Genomic DNA, 21575 nt, shown 5'->3' on the forward strand with positions numbered 1-21575 from the left:
ATGCAGTGAGCTCATGGCCACCACACCCCCGGGTGCCTTCCTGCACGCTGCCTTTCTGCAATGTGAAGCGTTAGGCTTCGTCTACAGCTTCTAGTGTGGTGGGAAGTGAGACTGGGTCAGGACAGTGGAGTGTTGTAGGCTGGGTCGGTGTGGTTATCTCATTTGCCTTGGTTTGAATAAGCATGGGAAGAAGGCAGGAAAATGAGACATCTAGTAGTCTTCTCAAACTATTACTTAGTCTTAGAAATGGCTCTCATTGAAGGCTTGGTTTCGGTGTTTCCTGAGGATTTTAATTTTATTTGGGTGAGTTAGGAGTAAAAAAGGAGAACAGTGAGTTAAAATAGTTTAAGGGATCAGTTAAAGTAGTTTAATGGATAATCAGTCTGAGCCTCAATAGCAGCAACTGGTTATCTGACAGATATGACAAGGTAAAGTGCTACTTTTGAGGAAAGGCTTAATTCCTCAATTTACCCATTCTGAGGAATTTATAGGGCTTAGCCCATTCTCTGATAGCAGTGAGTGGACAGTGATCTCTGATGCATAGCTTACTGCTGTTATTCAACTCAAAATTAAAGAGCAGAATAAGAAAACTAGCATTATTTTTTCCTTGTTCATTTTTTTTCAGGAAGGAAAGTTTTCTGCTGCATTTTCACTAGTGTAGGAACGTCCTCGTGGCCTGACCAGCTTCTCTGGAATGTTTATGGCAAGGCTGAGCTTTATAGGTTTACCCCATAAACATTCTGATGAAGCTTCAATTTTGTTGTTACAGTGAGATCATCTCCTTCCTCATTAAGCTTTCATGCTGTGTCAGTCTATAAGAGTAACACAAGCTTGAAAGAGAGAGAAGAGCCAAAGAGAATGCAACTCTCAAAATAGTATCAAGAGTTGGCCTGTTACTGACTTCCTGCCCATGTGCTTAGTCAGTTAAGTGTGATTTGATGGTTCTTGTAACCAGCTTTTTCTTCATCACTGCTGTCCTGCTAGAATTAAATATTTGTTAGCTTTTTAGCAACTGTAGCTTAAAAAAAAAGGGGGAGGGAGGGTATAAAACCAAGAATGTTTAGTGGCTAAACACCGAGTATAGAGCTTACTGTTAACTTACTCCTATTTTAGTACATTAAAATGAGTCAGAGAACTCAACTATGATAAACCACGTAATTTAAAAGCTTGAGAGGACAAGGCATTTGATCTTCAAAGTGCTTTCATCTTCTGCAATGGTATAGGACATATGCCAGCATATCTGTCTGATTGCAGGGTAGGGTTGGTTTGGGGTTCCATGTTCAGGCAATAGTGATTCTGCTGATGTGGTTTTTCTTTTTAAAGGGAAGTAAAGTTAAAAAAAAAAAAAAAAAAAAAAAAGAGCAAAACCATAAGACTATCTCCCTATATAAAACCTATTTTCTTTTGTGTGTAGCGGAAAGGAAGCCTCCTTTGTTTAATATGAACGCAATGAGTGCCTTATATCACATAGCGCAGAATGAATCCCCTACACTACAGTCTAATGAATGGTGAGTATTACTGAGGGAGGAATGTTGAAGGGAATTGCTGTCAATGGAGTGCTTTGTCACGCTGAGTTCTTGCAATGCTGGGTTCCTATTGGGAGGGTGTGAGCTGGAAGGTTCTTATTTAGGTTCGCTATATATTTTATATACAAAATTGACCAGTTACTAAATATACATTTTAGACTCTAGAATGTAGTAGAAACAGGACATGCTGCTGGAAGAACATAAGATACTATAAAACAAATTCAGTTCATGGGTCAGTAAACTTTGGAAGCTCTCAGGCTAGCCAAAAATGCGGTTTTTAGTGTTTTTGAATCACAAACCACACTGTCAGTTCCCAAATCTTGTTTTGTTGAAGTATTGCTTTGCAAGATGAAGATACTGCTTGTGTGCAGCAAGTGTGTTGCATAAACTTCAGAAGAATAAAGCACAGTAGTAACATTTTGTGCCTCCCAGCCTCAACAACTGTCTTTTGAAACTGCAGACACAGTAAACTAATTTCAAAAGTTAAAAGCTTCCTAATTACATTTTTCTGAGCCATAGTCCTAGCCCTCTAACAAAATACATTATATCACATTTTTAGAATTTTTTTCTACTTCTGTGATTTTCTGGTTAGGCTATTTTACACCCTAGTGCTTGACAAAACATCCAACTAATTTTATGTATTTTTCTGACCAAAAATTGCAAGAATTTAATTTGCAGAACAATTGCAGTAGTGAAACTCTCCATTACATGATAGAATGGGGGGGAACAGTGGGGAAGGAAAGAAATAAAACCTGTACAACTGATACACTATTATTTTCAGGGTATAATCCTGCCCTTCTGAAACTTGTGTTCAGAGAAAGAAAGGGCAGAATACAGAATTTTAGGCTATGGAGGGAGAGATGTCACTAAACAAATCATGACCTGAAGTCTTTCTTGTGACAGATTGCACAGCAGTGTAGAAGTTGCGTCTGAGGGGCCAAAGGCATTTCAGGAATTGTCTGTTAATAGAGTTTGTGGATGAAACACCCTCACACAGAGGTGGAACGGGACAGGGGCTCTGATTAGACTTTGAAAAGTTTGTGCAGTAGAGAATTTGACAGGGTTGATGCTCACCCTGAGATACGTGGCTGTCCACCTTTATGTGGAACTTCCCTCTTCAGTTGTCCTGTATTTTTACATTCTTTGGCTGAAATGTTTTGTCTGGAAGCTGAAGTTAAAGGGATCTACCCACTAATAGTGGTAGGCTCTGGCTTGACTAGGGGTGTCAGAGGCTGTAGTATGAAGTTCTGGGTCTGTGTGGTTCCTCCCCACTCTTTCTCCTAGCAGTGTGCAAATGTGAATGTCTTGATTCTTTAATGATCTTTGAAAATTAAACTGGGTAGTTAACTCAAATGTTTGGTTTATTTTTTGCTTTCCTTGTCACAGGTCTGATTATTTTCGAAACTTCGTAGATTCTTGCCTCCAGAAAATTCCTCAAGACAGGCCTACATCAGAGGAGCTTCTGAAGGTTGGCTTGCTTGTCCTTTTTGTTTTCCATGTGATATTAAAAAGTGGCTGTGCCCTGGGAGACACTTCTGTCTCACCTGCTGTGTTGGGTCACAGTTAGCAGTGCTCTCTCCGCCTGTTATCCCCAAGACCTTTGAGCAGAGGGTGCTGTGGAATGTACCAAGCTGGTGTCCTCGCTTTACTGCCCCTTTGCAGTATCTCAGGCAGTTCCCCAGGTGACTCTCCAAGCCAGCCTTGTTCTCATCATAAAAGGACACTCCAGCAAGTGACACTGGCTGACCATCAGCTTCTCAAGAGTTTCCGTTTCTTAAGCTCAGTCTGTCCTTACAGTGATTATAATTAATCCTGACGGAGCTGCCCTGCATTAGTTAGCAAATACCTTTTGTTACTTCCCTCTTTATTCTATGCTATATATACCCCTAAAGGCTTTTTATCCTTTCCCATCACCTATGTGCTTTACATGTAGAACTGAAATTCGCTGTTCTAATAGTATCTCTGGGGGAAAGGGGGCAGAGGAAAGCAGTTTTTCTTCCCCATACTTTTCCTTGACATGAATAAGCCTCAGCCATTTGCAGGTTTTCTCCTTCTTTATTTCTTAGGCTTTTTTTTTTTTCTTCATTTGAGCTCCTGTATGCTGCAGATCCTTGATTTTCCTTGCTCTAGTCTGGAAACAAAGCCAAAGTGGTAGATAGTTGCAAAAAGCTGGAGTGTTCCTAAGTGAATGCAACTCACACAGACGTTAGGTGTTAAAGCTGCTTTATTCTGAGTGTGACTTTGATGGATTTCCTTTGTGGCATCAGGTGGCATTCAGAATTTTGCTAACTTATTCTCTTCAGAGTGCTCGTGACATTATTTTGGGGGTTTTTTATCCCAGCCACGTTTGTGCTAAACAGCCATTTTCCAAAATTTTGCATTACTGGGAAGTGGATGCTATTTATGAAGGTTTTATCATCACCTTTTTGCACGTTTTTACTTAAGTGATTCTGAGGACTCTTGCCTCTTTAAAAACTATGTATTCAGAAAGAAAATGCAATTATCCAGTAAAGGTTCAGTGTGGGTGTGTAGTCCTGCCATTTCAGAATTCTACAGATTGGTTTTATTTTGAGCAACACGCTGCAATTAAAGAGAACATTGATGGAAATTAAACATTTGTGAATGTATTCCTTCCATATCTATAGTCTGAAACAGCTGCATGCCACTTTGCAGGGACAGGTAGGGAATGTGACATGTTGGAAATGGCAGTGCAGTTCTCCTAAGGAACAGAATGAAACTAGTGGTGGTGTTAATAATGACTCATGCTTGCACAGCACATTTCATCTGGAGACTGCAAAAGCTGCTTCTGACACACATAGACAGGACTTGTTTTACCTATTGGCAAAATGTAGCCACCTTTGCAGTGAAATGCAGTGAGTGTTTCCAAAAAAAGAGCATAACATGTCTAACTGTTCTAGGGCCAGGCTTGAAGGTTCACAGCCTATTTTATGACTCAGAGCTGTATGCCAAATATTTGATTCTCAAGCTTTACTAAACAAGGAAAAATGTTTTCTAGTGAGAGGTAGCTGATGAGTTAATTGTCATTTGGTCAGAGATACTTAACCAGTCTAACACCTTTAGCATTTATATGTTATTTGTTGCTCTTCCCCCTCTAAATCACAAGTAGATTACATCAGTAAGTACCCCAACATCCAAAGAAGTCTAGATTTAAACAGAGCCCGTTTTCATGGTATGTAAAATACCATTTCTGGTTTTCTTAACATCTTTACTTTTTGGTGGATGCTTCCCATCAGAAAACAAACATTCTGAAATCTATCTGGATCATGAAGACTAAAAATAGTGCCAATGTAAGCTGTGAAGGTACTCTCCTGTGCAGGGAAGAGGGCTAACAAACCCAGCTAGAGCTCCTAATTTTATCCTCAAAGCATGCACGCTGGAGGCATGAGAGGTCACTCACCTATTTGTATGTTCTACAGCACATGTTTGTTCTTCGGGAGCGGCCCGAAACAGTGTTAATAGACTTGATTCAGAGAACAAAGGATGCAGTGAGAGAACTGGACAACCTGCAGTATCGTAAAATGAAGAAGCTCCTCTTCCAGGAGGCACACAATGGCCCTGCAGTCGAAACACAGGAGGAGGAGGAGGTGAGAGAAACTTTGGATTTCATCACTAAACCAGAGAATGTTGCTGTCATTTAACTAACCACAACTCAGATATTGCTGAAACAAATGGAGGCTGTTTACACACCTGGCTGTAAACTCTGTCTTTGTTTCTGTGCTTGGAATAAAGACCCGAAGGCACAAACAAGGATGGACAGAGTAGATGCCTAGTGCTGGCAAGAAGCTGTGCCGTGTGTTCATGCTTGAACAGTTGCCTTCCAGTTCTGTAGCTTTCTTTGCCTGTTTATAAGGCTTCAGGAGGACTCTTCACCAACTGCCGTTACCCTCTGTTTTAACCATATATACAAGGCCTTTGACAGTCTTCTAGTTTTGTCTGGAGAATATTGTTCTGAGTCTAAGACAGAGAAATTTGTACTTGGGGTTTTTTTTGTTTTGTGTTTTTTGGTGGTTTTTTTAAGAAGTCATTAAGGAAATTAATTTGTCTTTTTTGGGTTTCATGCTGCAATCCCCATGCAGAAATTGAGAGTCTGTATTGCAGTTCTCTCACGTACAGAAAGGAACCGTGCAGGGTCCTAACTGAGCACTTAGATGATGCTGGTGTCAGAACAGTTTCTGGTGACACGCTGTTGCTCATACATGATAGAGTTCAGCTTGTTAACAGCCTTGCTGTTGACAAGAATCAGCCAGTTAATCTTGACAAGGTTGATTCTTTCTCTCCTCAGCATCCCACAAGAGAAATGTTTCATGGCAATGCCTGGAGGGTGGGAACTGCCATGACGTGGCAGGTAGATGCCTTTAGAAAGGAATGGAATGAACATTTCATTTGGCAATGTCCATAGATACAACTGTGATGGATTTGGATTTTCTTAATAATTCCTTTCTCCTAGGAACAAGATCATGGTGTTGGCAGGACAGGAACAGTGAATAGTGTCGGAAGTAATCAGTCCATTCCTAGTATGTCTATCAGTGCCAGTAGCCAAAGCAGTAGTGTTAACAGTCTTCCAGATGCCTCGGATGATAAGAGCGAGCTGGATATGATGGAGGGGGACCACACCGTGATGTCAAATAGCTCTGTCATTCATTTAAAGCCGGTAAGCACTGGATTTTTACTGGATAACTTTGAAGGTGTAAAATGGGAGAGGATTTGGTTGGCACGGCGACAAAAAGTCGAGTGCTTCCTATCCTAAATAATTACCTGAAATTACTAGTATTGTGTCCCAATATATTAATGTGTGCTGGAAACTTTGCAAGGTTGCTGTAAAAATCATTTATTTCTATTGATTCACTAAAAATTATTTTAGTAATTGCATTGTTTCAAAACCAGTTCACTTTACTGTGAGTTGGAGTGGCAGCTTGTGAATAGGTTTATTTAGTGGATGCCCTTAACTGGCAGAGCGCTGCTTCATGGGACTAAAGGATGTGAGAGTTCCCCCTTTGTACCTCCTAGTTAGTGAATTCTTAAATATAAGTCCCACAGTAGTGATGGAAATCTGTTCCTGAAGCACCCAGCTTCCCAGCACTTGATTTGAATATTTGGTTGATGAACAAAGATGTACAGAAGAAGAAAGGCAGCACTCTGGCCATGCCAAGCTGTGAAACCGCTTCCCCTCCTTTACCTCTGCACGATGAAGGATAAACCGGGGAGCGTCCCTCTGAACCACGCTGCTCTTGCCATGGAGGGGTTATCACACCTTTCCTCAAACCAGTAACGTTTCTGTAGCTAATGAACAGGTGTGGTTAGAATGTTTTGTTCTTTGCCCAGATATGCAACAGAGACGCAGGTATTTCCTTGGGGAGTTAATTAGTATATCATATCTAACTCCTCATCTCTCTGTGATGAATGACAAACTCAAAATAAGAATGTGGAATACGCTGTGACAAATTTTAAAATTTGCTTTGAGGTATTTCTGTAGTGGGTGTAATGAAAATCTTCCTTTATCTTTCAGGGTTACAAAGATGTTTTTTTTCTTTCAGGCTTGATATAATCTACTTTTTAGGTTTTATGTTTTGTTGAAGTAAATCATTTAACTCACATTTTTCTCCTTTTCAGCTTTAATTAGTAATTTTCCTCCTAGTAATAAAAAAGTGCAATGAAATTACCAAAAGCAAAGATCCTAGGCCACAGCTCTTGTTGCAGTTATTGGATAGTTGGATATTCCTTCATCCAGTTCATTGGCAGGAAGATCTTTCAGGGCTGCTGAATGTAAAATGTTTTGTTTTTTTTTTCTTTCTAAATGTCTTTTGAACCAGACCAAAATAAAAATCTTTCATAACACAGTTTCTCTCTATTCTCTCATGTTAATATTTGCTGATAAGGAGGAAGAAAACTACAGGGAGGAATCAGATCCTCGAACGAGGGCATCAGAACCCCAGTCTCCTCCCCAAGTATCTCGCCACAAGTCTCATTATCGCAACCGAGAGCACTTTGCTACTATACGCACAGCATCGCTGGTATGTTGAGGTTTTTATTTTGATGAAGTCGTATAGGGAGGGGATGCCTTTGAACACAGGGCTGTGAAACTACTGAGAGCTGTTAGGATTTCATCAGAATATGAGCTGTCCTCGTTGACTGAGATATTATCACTGAAATAGTTTAATGTAAGTTAATAAAAGCTTAAATGTGACTGACACCTGGGCAAATGTGATTTGTGAATGTTAGGTATTTTTGAAAACCAATATGCCTAGCAGAGTGCAAGAAACAGTTTATAATAATAAGGTGGCTTTTATTTGTGTGTGTCTTATGTATTCTTGTGTGTGTATATATGGACACTCACTGCAGCAGTCTAAAAGACATTATTTAGTACCAGCTTTATATCAATTGTACAGGTTTTCTGCTGGAGCCCATGTGAGCTTATCTTCTCCAGCAGAATTCAGTTTTTAATCTGCTCTGCTGCCATTAGGATGTCTGCTTTTCTTTACAACAAAATCATATTTCTTTACTGAACAGTTTTCTTTTGTGGTTTGAAGACTGCCGCAAAGCAGATTAAGAAGCATTAACTTACTTTGGCCTGATGTGGTTACCTTCCTAGGTGACAAGGCAAATGCAGGAACATGAACAAGACTCTGAACTCCGAGAGCAGATGTCTGGCTATAAACGTATGAGACGGCAACACCAGAAGCAACTGATGGCATTAGAGAATAAACTGAAGGCAGAGATGGACGAGCATCGCCTCAGGTTGGACAAAGATCTTGAAACACAGCGTAACAATTTTGCTGCAGAAATGGAAAAGCTAATTAAAAAGCACCAAGCAGCCATGGAAAAAGAGGTAGGAGATTACAGTTTAGCAGACCAGTCTGTATTTGTTAATTATGTTGAATTGTCCGCTTCCCTTCACTGATAAAGAGATGACATTGTAGTCTCTTACATGTGTGTTTTCAGAAGCCAGGTAAATTGCTAATTAGAAAAAGGCTAATACATCACTTCCTTACACTAAGGGGTTTATATGTAACTAGAGGAAAGGTATGTCCTTCATCACAGTGCTTTATACTAAATGTTAATATACTGGCCCTGGAAAAAATACTGTAAGGGTTTTCCTTTCTTTTGCCATGTGTCTGCTGGCAATAACAAACTGCCATCGAGCGTTATAGAGGCAGATTAGCCTGCAGAGAAATGTGCCAGCTACACTCAAGTGTTCACCATTTAGTTGCTTATGGATATGGGGGGTTTTATGCTTTTAAATAATTGATAATGGAGTGGTGCCGCCTACAACAATTATTATTGATTCTTTGTTCATCTTGGATCTCTCGGTGGAGGGCTGAGGATATAGTTTATCATAAGGTGTTGACTTTGTTAGGCAAGACTAACTGAACAGTAGGGCTGAGGGAATGAGGCACTGAAAAAGGACTCCTGCTGGGTGCATTGGTGGGGGGTTGGAATGAGAAGAGAGTGAGGACAAGCTCCTGAGACTGGTGCTTATTCAGTCATGGTGAGTATCGTGGTGACTGTACCATGAGTTCTGGGTCTTGGGGCTGAAATGGAACATGAGCTGTAATCCATCGGGACTCAAACTGAATCGCTGCTGGATTTACTGTAGGCTAAAGTGATGGCTAATGAAGAAAAGAAGTTTCAACAGCATATTCAGGCCCAACAGAAAAAAGAATTGAACAGTTTCCTGGAGTCCCAGAAGCGAGAATATAAACTCCGTAAGGAGCAGCTGAAAGAGGTAACTCATCTGTAATGAGAAATGTGAATGTAGAACAGTGTACGGTGCAGTGCGAGAGCGGTGAACGCTCAGGAATAAACGTGCCACCGTGCACAAGAGGTCTTCTGCTGGACTGCAGCAAGTTCTGCATCTCATGAGCAGAATCCTGTACCTACTGCATTTATTTCATATCTTTGACCTTAGAGTAAGAGGGTTTATTCATATATTGGCACTTATATGTTTATTTGGTGAAAGTACAAACTTCTTCATTGTTTAGTATTAATTTTTAGCCAGAAACATGCAAATTCGGTAATCCTAAGGAATGAAAAAAGACAGTTTAAGGAAGAGCATGGGCATTTTTCCCTCATGCCTTGTTGCTGCAGATATTGACCGTGCACTGCAGCAGTTAGTGAAGTTTCTTATCACTTAAATGATAATTTCTGTAGCAGCAGCAAGAAAACAGAGCAGTAAAGTTGACCTGCAGATATTTTTTTGAGGAAAACATCTGTCAAACACTATTTAATTTTAATGGAGAAAGCTGTTTAATAATCATCACTGTATTGTAGTGAAAATCATAACCTTTGTGAAATGCAGAGAAACTATAGAATCAAAACTTCCTGATACTTTTTGTGGAGTGGCTAAAACCATAAGCACTATAAATAATTTTTTTGAAAGAACCATTTAGTGCTCAACCATCAACTTGTGTGACGCAACTTTGGAACTTGCTCCAAAGGGGAATATTCCCAAACATAGACATTTCCCAGGAGGAAAAAAAGGCTAAAGAGCAGCAGAGCCAAGAAAGATCTAACAAAAACTATAGTAGTGTGGGCTCTTTATAATAAACAGAATCTTTTTCTAAGTGGGTAGTAGATCGCAGAGCACCAAGAAACACATGAAATACAGAGGAGTTCTGTCTCAGACTTGAGTTGAAATGTATCGTGACAAATCTAGTTACCGTGTCGGCATCTCCAGTATGCGATTCAAGCAAGCAGTCTTTTGCTAAAGATGCTTCAGGTTATGCATTGGATTTAATACAAATGTGGAAACTGTGGCCTTGAGTTTCACTTGTGAAGTTCTTTATATTGTTTTTTAAGTTATGGTATCTCAGTGAGTGGCTCTGCCTTGATGAGTTACTTGAAACATATATGTGTTCTGATCAAGCAAAACACAAACATTTTCTAATGTGCTTCATGTGGCTGGAGTTTTGTTTGAACAAGAGGATGACAACGCTTTCTTTCTCTTCTCAGTCCTTTGGGAGCCTGTTAAAAACAGTTGCCAGGCAGTATGGCAGGACCTCCAAGTGTCTTTTGTTTTCAGTGGCAAACCATCATTTTCACGTTTTGAGCTAATCTATATGTCGGGAAACTGTGGACATGAACCAGCATTTTGGCCAGTTACAATGGCCAGTGCAAAAAATGTTGTAGTTAAAGTTGCTCCACTGTGAATTGTCTCCTGTTGTTCCTTTAGATATGTGATATATGATGCATTTTGCAGAGGCTGGGATGGTACCGGCTATGGGAGGACAAGGTGGAACAGCTTTGAAAAGTAGTTTATTGTTCAGGTCCTCCCAGTTGTTTGCGGCCAAAGAGCTTAATGTGACTGTTCCACAATTAATTACCTTGCTGTTACCAGGAGCTGAATGAAAACCAGAGCACTCCAAAGAAGGAGAAGCAGGAGTGGCTCTCCAAGCAGAAGGAGAACATCCAGCATTTCCAGGCAGAGGAGGAAGCCAACTTACTGAGACGTCAGAGACAGTACTTGGAGCTGGAGTGTCGCCGCTTTAAGAGACGGATGCTCCTTGGTCGCCATAATCTGGAGCAGGACCTGGTTCGGGAGGTAAGAGGAGAGGCAGAGAGGAGACCTAGAACCACCTGTGTGAAATACATCTCACGGAGTACCTGCAGTCCAACTCCAATCTCACTGAAGTGTTAATTACTACATCTAAAGGGTTTTTTGTAAAATAATGGTTTGATGTGTTTTGCAACACCATCTGGTAATCCCTGTGGCATTTAGGGGAACACGCAGAATCAAATGTTCGGATTAGTGCCCTATTGTGGGAGAATTGTTAGATCCAAAAAGTCAACAGACACAACAGTTACAGTCCTTTCCAGAAAATGCTTATTGTGAATCCTGTTGAGCATCTAGAACAGGAAGAAGAAAAGTGAAACGAGGAAGGAAAAATTACCAGTGGCAGTGCTGTCTGCTTCTGATCAGACATAGAAACTCAGTGCTCTGTCCTCAAATGCCTTGGAAAGCGAGAAATGCCCTTGTGAACAAAGCAAAATGTCACATTGTGAAGGGAAATCCAAGTAAGTACAAAGAATCTAATAATTCCCTCTGTCCTTCTGTTAGGAGTTAAACAAAAGGCAGACACAGAAGGACCTGGAGCACGCCATGCTGCTGCGTCAGCACGAGTCCATGCAGGAGCTGGAGTTCCGCCATCTCAGTACCATCCAGAAGATGCGCTGTGAGCTGATCCGACTCCAGCACCAGACTGAGCTCACCAACCAGCTGGAATACAACAAGCGCCGGGAGCGGGAGCTGAGGCGTAAGCACGTCATGGAGGTCCGGCAGCAGCCCAAGAGCCTGAAGGTACTAAGTGATGTAGGAGTCCTGGGCACGAGCTGGTGGTGGTGGTGGTGGAAATGTGGTACCTTGCAGCTCAGTTCTCATTTGCAGTGTATGCAGGTCCAAGGTATTTTGAAGCTCGTTAATTTGCAGAAATACCTCATTCTGTAATGAATACCTGTTTTTAAAGAAGTGTTGTATTTGTCACATTGTGTAACTGCCAGGGTGCAACCACAGCCCTACGAGCACCATCTGTGTGGACCACAGCTGTGGTGGTCAGGGTTGCAGTGCGTTGTAGGCAGGCCATAGCAGCGCTGCTCCCTCATTTTGTTTGAAAAGTTGTTGTTCTCAGCAACGTGCCTGCCTTTTTGTGGTAGTTTAAAATGTATTTAATCTTTGTAATGCCCTTTTATCCCCTCCCTCTTCCTCCTGCACCATTTTCTGATCCTCCTCCCCCCATATACAAGAAGAAAATCTTGTTTTTCTGTAACAAAGCGGTGTCATTTAAAAAAAAACCAAACCAAAAACGGGGCAAAAAAGCTTTGTTGTTCCTGTGTGCATCAAAATGAACTGTGCTACCCATCTTGGCTAGCACACCTTGTTATTGTTTTTATATTAAGGCTAGTATGCTAGCAAGTGTGGGGGAAGAGAGTGAGATACCAGCCAACTGCAGTGTCCTCAGGAAGCTCCTAGCACTGACCTGTGCTGTGTTGTGCTCTCATGGATTTCTCATGCTGCCCTTGTAGCTGCAGTGGCTGACCAGAACTATAGGGCCTCTGTAATTGAGGCTCTTAGTGTTTTCATTGTAAAACCTTCACTTCATCCAAAGAAGTCCAGTGGTTTATTCTGAAGTGTCTGAGAAGGGAGTATAAGGCCTTTCACAAAGCCTGGTGCATTTCCTTTGAGGAGGCAGACGTCTTCTCTCCACCCAGTGTTCAGCTGTGCCAGTAACAAAATGAGTGTATAGCATACTGAGCATGGGGTTTCTTTGTTGTTCTAGGTCTTTCCTCTTCATGATATTTCCCATCTGACTTAGTTTTCACCACCTGCAAGTTATCTTCTTACAGAGAAAATAACCAACTTGAAAATAGAACTTTGGAAAAAAAAAAAAAAATTACCTGATTTGTCAATATTAGAATAATATTAAATAGTGAAAACCTGGCTGGTGAGAACAAGGGACCATCTGATCGCTGTTGAGAATCTCCAAGGATATAGTGTATAAATAGCTGATGACTTCACAGGGAAGCTGCACTGCACTCTGAGCTGAATAAAACTGAAGCAGCTGTATTAGGTTGATCCTTCTGAGATTAGCATGAGCGAGTTCTGCCTCCCCAAGGTGATGCAGAGCAAACACGAGTGGGCAGCATGTCCGTTCTCGTTCCCTGGCTCGCAGTCGGGACAGCAGGATCGGCAGTCTTTCTGGGCTGCAGAGGTTTGGCTGCCCTCTCACCTCTGCAGAATCTTGAACCCCTTCCCTTTTCCAGAGGACAGGGGTGGAGTGTTTTGCGGGGAGCAGGGAAAGCTTGCGGTTTGCTTTGCGTGGCTGTTCCGTGATTAGTGAAGGATTTCAGGCTTGAGCTGTCAGGCCAGCACCTTTGCGTACACACAGTGCTCATAATGCAGCCTGCTGGACAGCCCTTCAGTTTGTAGTACAATCCCCTATTTATCAAGGCTGTTACCCAGTATTAACTCCTTCTCTTGCTTCTCACTAATGCAGGCAGGTATTCTTAATTGAATAGATAATTTGACTATTTGTTCAGTTTCTCTCTCCAGCAACGTTTTCCCTTGTGGGCACATGTTTCAGGCTTTCCCTTTGTTATTTGGTGAGCTCCTTTGTCCTGAAAGTAGGTTTTTAACGGTCAGTGTCTGTTGCCACTATTACAGCACCAGAAGGACCAATAACTAGAATTCACCCTTCAGTGAAAACTGCTCTGTTATTATTTTGAGTGTGTTAATTGTGATGCAAATACCCTCTTGCTGGTATTTCACAATACTAGGTCAAAATGATCTTGTCAGAAGTCTGACTGGAAATCTTACCCCTCCCTTCTGTTTCCTGTTGTTAAAGCCTTTGGATTGGAAGCCTGTAAACAGTGTCTGGTGTCCAAGCAAGACTTCACAGAAAGTGAGGACAAAATAGTTTGCCAGTGTTTTGCTGTGACCAGGTCCCTGCCAGGAATGTGTAACCTGCTGACACTTCCCTTAAGGGCAGGGAGAAACAACCTTAAAGGTTTCCTGGAGGGAAATAACTTCCTGTGAATTTAGAAAGGGTAAAAGCAATGTATTCCTCTCCACGATACATGTTTTTGTTTGAATGAAACCCATCTTTGTCCTGTTTTTGGCATCAGATTAGCAAAGTGGAATTGCTGGTTTATGCAGCAGAGCATGCTGGTGTTTAAATTGGGCTGGATATATTGTCTGATCCCACTGCATCTTTCTAGGTAGCTACAAATGCTGTGCTTATCACCTACCCTGCTGAGCCTTGAGCTAGTGCCAGCAGCAGGCTGTGGAGGAGCTGACAGGAGACATGCACATAGATCTGCCTTGCTGGTGCAGATCCCAGAGCTCTTCCAACTTGTTTGAGGGACAGGAATCTGTTCCTATGCTCTGTTCCTGCCCTCAGTGCTTTGGGATTTGCCCACAGTGGCTGACAGTGGGGATGGCCCAGAGTGTATACTGACTGCATTGAAGTGGGGCTTAGTGGTTTGGGGGTGGTTTTTTATTAATTTATTTGGGTTTTTTTTTACTATGGTGAACTTATCTGTCATTTAACCACTATTGCTCATCATTTCTGGGTTTTGCTTAGTTAGAAATGTCCCTGCCAGCCCTCCTGTAGAAAAGATCCAGGGAACTCCAGAATATCCTCTTTTTCAGGGTCTTAAAACACTTAGTAGATGTTAACCCTCACAAGCTGCTCTGGAGGCAGGTAAGGCAGGTGAAAGAAAAAAAATAATAATTCATTTCCTCGAGGTCATATGACAAAATCAGATCCAGATAACTTTTCCAGGATTGATACAGAGATGTTAGCAAAGTGCAGAGGGAAAACTCAGTCTCCAGTAAGCCTCCACTGGGACTGGGGGATTGTTTTGTTTGCTAGACTAGTACAATGGTACTGTTGCTTGTGGTGTACGTCTTCAGGCATCTAAACTTTCTCAGACATTTTTGAGTATCTTTATGAAAACCAGGCTCTTAATATCAGTGGTTGGAATACATTTTCTCTTCATCAAACCCTCAATGGAAAAAGCGATGCTCTTTTTCCTTCTTCCTTCCCATGCACCGGTCTGCTGCTTTTCATAACATAAGTGCTGTTCATATCTATGTGCCATACAAGCACAGTCATGTGTAAGTATGGCTTTTGGTGCTAATAAATATTAGTCCTGTCCCTCAAGAACTTTTCTTGAAAAGCAACACCCAGGACTGGATCCAGTCCAGTGACAAATGTGAGGCTCTTTGTGCAGAGACAGCTGTATTTAGGCTGGAGCTTTGTTATAAAAGTGTCTGTATTGTAATTGTTTCGCACAGTAGCAGTGTCAAAGCAGCTGCAGCAATAGTCACTGCCTCTTGTGTATTTTGCTTCCCTCCTTGCACTGTAGATGTTAATATACATTTGTGGATTCTTGAACTCATATCCTTAATGTAATCCTAAATATCCATTTGAATGGATATTTCCCCCATTTGAAACATGCTATTTTTTTCTTTGTTTGTGTCCCCTCCGTCTTTCCAGTCAAAAGAACTACAGATAAAGAAGCAGTTTCAGGATACATGCAAGATCCAAACCAGACAGTACAAAGCACTGAGAAACCATCTGCTGGAGACCACGCCAAAGAGTGAACATAAAGCTGTCCTCAAACGGCTCAAGGAGGAGCAGACCCGGAAGCTGGCTATCCTGGCTGAGCAGTATGATCACAGCATTAATGAAATGCTCTCTACACAAGCTGTGAGTCGCCTCCGAGGGACCCAGGGTTCCTCAGCCAAATAGGGATATTTGCATTTTACCCAATCTGTATCCTGACAGCAGGCTATCTGCTTCCTTGCTACATGTGCCATACCCCAGCACAGTCATTCCTCTGTATTTAAAAAGCAGCATTCAAATGCAGAGGAAAGAGGTCTTAGTCCCTTCAGGCAGGTTGAAGTTGAAGCTGCTGTTGCAGAGATGCAAAGTGATGCATCTGTGTGGCTAGAGGACTGTTTTTGCATGAAGTCTGACAACATAAATGTCCCTGTCAGAGCTTCGTTAAATAATGTGCAGCTTGCTGTCTTAAGTCATTTAAGTTTCAATATGTCAATGATACCACCCAAAGCATGTCCCACTGGTGGAAAGTGCTCATTGAGTCATGGAGGAGTCCAGAGTTTTGACTGTAAATCTGACTCTGAAATAATGTTAGAAGTGTTGTGAAAGTTCTGTGCCTCCTTCTTTAAGAGATTCCTTCTCTAAGGAATGACCTATGAGCAATGCTTTGAGTCCCTGCTACAACTGAATGTGCAGTTTTCTTTGCACTTCTTGTATATTGTGTCCTGCTCACGTTGCTCTGTACAAATCTGACGCTGTGAGGCAGGGCAGCTGGCTTAATTTCTGTATGGGAAGGTTACAAGTTCAGTATCATATTGCTTGTAGGTTTATGTCATTATTATTCTTTCTCCTGAAGTCCTGCATGGGCAGGGGTACAGACTTAAGTCTCCTGCGTACAGGTAGTTGGTTAATCCGGTTGAACAGAGCAAGAGATCTTCTCCTTGCCTCTGGCAAAAGGAGAGCAGTGGATGTTAGCACCTCCAGCAGTCTGGTCTCTGCAGTACGGGTCGTGGTTCCTGAGGCTCCACTGCTCATCAGCATCACTTGCATCAGTGCTGTGGGCTCATTGTCACCAGTCTTTATCACTATAGGTCCTCTGTTCAGCGAAACGAAGTACGATAGAGACCAATTGTATTGCTAAGACAACAATGTCCCATCCCATTCTCTCCCCCTCTCAGCAGTCCTCCCCTGGAGTGTCATGAGTGGTTACCCCATAGTCAAACGTCTCTATTGTCTCTCTTTCCCAGCTGCGTTTGGATGAAGCACAGGAAGCAGAGTGCCAGGTTTTGAAGATGCAGCTGCAGCAAGAATTGGAGCTGCTGAATGCATATCAGAGTAAAATCAAGATGCAGGCAGAAGCCCAGCATGATCGGGAGCTGCGTGATCTTGAGCAGAGGGTATCCCTCCGTCGGGCCCTCCTTGAGCAGAAGGTAAAATGTACAGGCGAGCATCACGAGCATGCTCTGTATTTCAGATCTTAATTTGCACTGTACTTATCAATAGAGAGAGGAACTGCTTTTAACTTGCTGTACGCAGTAACACGGGTCATTTGGGTATTTGCCTTTCTGGGATGATAGCTCAGTGACATATAGGCTAAACTTTCTGCCAGCTCAGCCATCCTATGTGAGCAGCTTCTGACTGGGATAGAGCTGCTTGAAGCGTGCCAGAGGGATCCGTGCCTCTCTGGGCAGAAGGGAAAGCGAACTGCTCTGTCTGTCTCTGAGCTGCAGATTAGCTTCCCCAGCTCATTAGAGGACAGACAATAACGACCTAAAGCTAGGGGGTTTTTTGAAGTTTGCACGGTATCAGCAGTAGGTATCTTTGGGGAGAGAGGTGGGTGTAAAATGTATTTGTTTCATGGTGATATTATTTTACTGCAGCTCTGCTCTATTTGTCAGTCTGTGGAGACCAAGCTGCAATTTCCCTATGAAAATGATGTTTGTATAAGCAAACTGATGTAGCCAGACCCACGAGCATGGGTGACCTGACCTGCAGCTCCCTAAATTTCAGCTTGTAATTGGCTCCGTGTATTAAGATGCTCCTTGTTGAAGTATGCTTTTCTATGCAGTGCCAGTCATGTAGTGTCTATAGAAATGTGTGTGAATGGCCTGCACAAACCAGGGGAGGGGTGATGCACCAGTGAGTGAAGGGAAATACGCAGTCAGCCTTCCCTCTGCAAATTCTTTCCCTCTTGGTTTGCTTTGTGGGTGCCAGCCATCGCAGTTCACACAACAGTTCCCAGCTTTGCTGATGGGCGATTATTAAATTAGGGCAATTACTCTGTGGCCTAGAGGTTCTTCACACTTCATTTCTCCCAGAGGCTAAGGGATGGATGCTGGGCTGATAGAGGGCCTTCCTCGGAATAAAACTGCTCCACCTCACGGACAGCTGAGGAAGCATCTCTGAGAAGACCACAGTCCTATTGTGCTCTGGTCTCCTGCAAGTAGAAATGAATCTCTGGAAGCAGCTGAATTTTTGAAAACAGAGTTCCCATGAGGCACTCACATGTGTAATAAATGTCTTTAGACCCCATCGCTGGTTGTTTTGCTCCCATCTAGAAGAGGACGTCACTGCCCTGCACTGAGTGTGTATTTATGCCGGGTGTGGATTGCCCTCTGGTGGCATGATCTGCCGAGAGCTCTGGGAAGATGTGTGGCACAGCAAGCTTGCTGCTGGTCATGGCTCCTTGTCTGTGGGAGCAGCATATATTGCATTGTGGTCTTATGTTAAAAGTTGAAGTGAGGCTTAAAGAACACGCATCACCCAGTAATAATGTTGTAAAAGTCTTTCAGTGCAGATCAGGATTCAAGTCTCTGTGCATAAAAAGCCTCTGTGAAGCATTTGGCATCAGTGCTGGTGATAGGAAGCTTAGCAATGCTATGTCATTAAAAAAATCAGAAAATTAAGACCTATAATAATTTTTCTGTGTGTGTTTGTGAGCCCTACATGTGCCTGTGTGACTACTGCATTAGAATAGCAAAAGATTGGATGGTTCTTCAGTTTCCATAGGTGGGAGCCTTTATTTAGCAATACATTGCAAGTCACAAAGTCATAGAACAACGATAAGACTCTATTTCTTGCTGGGGTTACAGTCACTTAGCAGCAGCTCAAGGGAAAACACGTGGGTGCAAAGGTAGATGTGTTCTCCTTTTGCAAGGCTATTCTTTGGGGGAAGGAGTTGCCCTGTTTTTGTGAGAACTGAGTTGTGGGTATCCTGGTGTGGGTCGCTCAGCGATCTCACCCAGTATCTGTATGCCTGTGCTAACTGAAACTGACAGCCAGAGGAAGGTGCGTGCACGAGATGAGTGTCTGAATTTATATTCATAACTATATACATAGCCTGTGGCAAAGTTAGTCCCTGATGTCCAATAATAAACCAGATTCCAGAAGTTCAGGTGTGCATAGAACTGCTTCCTTCTCAGCACAGTGCTCTGTATTTTTGATGGTGCCCATCACCATAGTAACTCACCAGAGTGTATGTGTCTGTCTGAGGCTACGGAGGGAGTAGCCAGCCCCATCGATGTGCAGCCTCTGAGTGCCAGCTGTACCCTGATGCTGTGTTGTTTGTGTTGCACCAGTAATGAGGGTGTCTCAAGAGTGTCTTTAAAAGACTTGAGATTTACTCATTTCCTTCCCACATGCCTCAGACACATCATCTTCGGAGTCCTGCATCCTGAGGTCGTTTCTAAGTGATGTCATTTCAGTGTGGTGTGTTGGAGGTGCCTTTCTGTGCAGTTCACTTGCACCAAGTCCTGTGTGTCACACTGTCACACAGCCTGGAAACCGAGCAGCTGGACATGCTGAAGACACCATAGTTTTGAAAAAGCAAGAGGAGGATTTTGCTTAAATAGCAGGACTGGAAAAAACAAATGGAGCATTTTGAAGAGCTGACATTAGAGAAGGCATCTTCTTCCTCTTCTGCCTTTTCCAAGCCAGCTGACCACTGCCTGGCTTGCAGCAGGAGTGAGCAAGGCTGATCTGTTCAGAGAGCCAGTGTCACTCACCTACCACTAAGAAACAGGCAAGTGTGTAAAGGCAGTTTCTGAAAGCCCCAAATGGCTCAGGAGATGACTCAACGCTGGAGCAGATTGTTTCCTAAATTCCAGATGAAATCACTTTGCATATTCCCTGACTAAGGCGAGAGGGTGCTTACGAGTACAGCATTCTGCCCAGTACCTTCAGCACAGAGGGAGATAACACCTCTTGGCTGCATTGCTGCTGACAGCAGGGGAGATGCCAGTGAGTTATGCTAAAAGCCTTGGCTGCTGCTTTTTACCCATTTGGTCTTTTTCACTGAGGTCAAAAGTAACTTTTTCAATGCTGGCAAGAAGATAACAGAGTGATTCTTTGGTTCTCCACCTGACTGCAAAGATTTCAATAAGAAAGCCTTTCTTCCCTGTCTGGTGGGTGTCAGGAGGCTGTAGCACCGTGTTTTCTGTAATTAGAGAGCTGATCCTGCTGTCCCTACCAAAGTACCCTTGGAAGCCGATTTGGAACAGTGTTACAGGGAAGGAATTGGAGTTGCCAACTTGCATATCATCTAGCTAATAATGTGCCACACAATTCAAACATCGTTGCCTATTTTCTTCAGCCACACACAGTAGAGAAAATACCAGGGTAATGAAACATGAGAAACCAAGTAAAGAAAGGGATAGATAGGAGGTGACAAACATGAACTAAGAAAACCTGGCCAGTGAACATTGGAGAGGAAACTGAATGTGGGCTTGTACATTGAATCCTGGAGAAAATAGCAGTCGTCATCATGGATTCAGCTATAAACAGCGAAGGTCACATTAAGCTGTGTTGGCAGGTATCTGACTGTACAGGCACTGTGCCTGGCTGTATCTGAAGGTGCTTTCCCAGTAGGCTTTTATGGAAGCTGTAGACTTTGCTGCATCTCAAAAGATTAATCTATGTCAAGCTGTTAGTATCACTGCAAACTTGGGATTCACATCCCTAAAACCCTCGTATTCACCAGGGAATGGGGACCAAGGGTCTCCGACTGGTATTCACCATACTTTGGCATGTGCCAATCTATGGGACTTACCCTTGTGCATTCAGAACAGATTGTGTGTCAGTGGACATCTGATCTAGATCCAGTCTCATGTAGAAACATGGGGAGAAGGTTCCTCGTTATCTTGCTGTTACCAGTCCTTCAGAGACTTGAGGCCGTGCCTGTAAAGGAGTCCTGCTGCTACAGACTGTCTCTTCTCTTTTTCCTTCCTAGATTGAGGAGGAGATGCTGGCGTTGCAGAACGAGCGTACCGAACGGATACGAAGCCTGCTGGAGCGTCAAGCTCGCGAGATCGAAGCCTTTGACTCAGAAAGCATGAGGCTAGGTTTTAGTAATATGGTTCTTTCTAATCTCTCCCCCGAGGCGTTCAGCCACAGCTACCCGGGAGCTTCTGGCTGGTCCCACAATCCTACTGGGGGTGCAGGACCTCACTGGGGTCATCCCATGGGTGGCCCACCACAAGCTTGGGGCCATCCAATGCAAGGTGGACCCCAGCCATGGGGTCACCCCTCGGGGCCCATGCAGGGGGTACCTCGAAGTAGTGCTATAGGGGTCCGCAACAGCCCCCAGGCTCTGAGGCGGACAGCTTCTGGGGGACGGACGGAACAGGGCATGAGCAGGAGCACAAGTGTTACTTCACAAATATCCAATGGTTCACACATGTCTTATACATAACTTAAACAATAACTGAGGGTGGCAATTCCACTGGAGCTGTCTGCCAACAGAAACTGCCTACAGACACCAGCCCAGCAGCCTCCTCAGTGCGGTGCTGACGTGTGGAAGCTGGGTGCACATGGAATATTGTATTCATTTTGTAAAGCATTACGTTTTGTGTTTACTAACTGGGATGTCATAGTATTTGGCTGCAGGGTTTGGGGGGGGTGGTTTTTGAGGGGGGTTTTTTTTTGTTGTTGTTTTTTTACTTTTTGGAGGGGTCTTGGGAGGGCGTCTGAGAAA

General features: G+C 43.0%; 1 protein-coding gene across 4 annotated transcripts in view; it reads left to right on the forward strand.

Moving 5' to 3' along the window:
- The window catches only part of LOC104526298 (serine/threonine-protein kinase TAO1), a 34069-nt gene extending 12776 nt beyond the window's left edge, over nt 1-21293 (forward strand). The window contains exons 8-19 of one of the 4 annotated variants that reach the window (XM_029085376.1): nt 1415-1508; nt 2913-2994; nt 4964-5131; nt 5995-6234; nt 7427-7558; nt 8137-8373; nt 9142-9270; nt 10882-11085; nt 11602-11841; nt 15539-15751; nt 16852-17034; nt 20832-21293. In XM_029085376.1, coding sequence (XP_028941209.1) covers nt 1415-1508; nt 2913-2994; nt 4964-5131; nt 5995-6234; nt 7427-7558; nt 8137-8373; nt 9142-9270; nt 10882-11085; nt 11602-11841; nt 15539-15751; nt 16852-17034; nt 20832-21293 — 2384 coding nt within the window. Of the gene's footprint in view, nt 1-1414; nt 1509-2912; nt 2995-4963; nt 5132-5994; nt 6235-7423; nt 7559-8136; nt 8374-9141; nt 9271-10881; nt 11086-11601; nt 11842-15538; nt 15752-16851; nt 17035-20831 lie in introns of all 4 variants that reach the window. The other 3 variants (XM_010169718.2, XM_010169719.2, XM_010169720.2) reach the window with 3 other exon arrangements.
- Nucleotides 21294-21575: the final 282 nt, after the last annotated feature.

The sequence above is a fragment of the Antrostomus carolinensis genome, unplaced genomic scaffold, assembly GCF_000700745.2.
Source record: "Antrostomus carolinensis isolate BGI_N321 unplaced genomic scaffold, ASM70074v2 scaffold1236, whole genome shotgun sequence".
NCBI classification, from domain to species: Eukaryota; Metazoa; Chordata; class Aves; order Caprimulgiformes; family Caprimulgidae; genus Antrostomus; species Antrostomus carolinensis.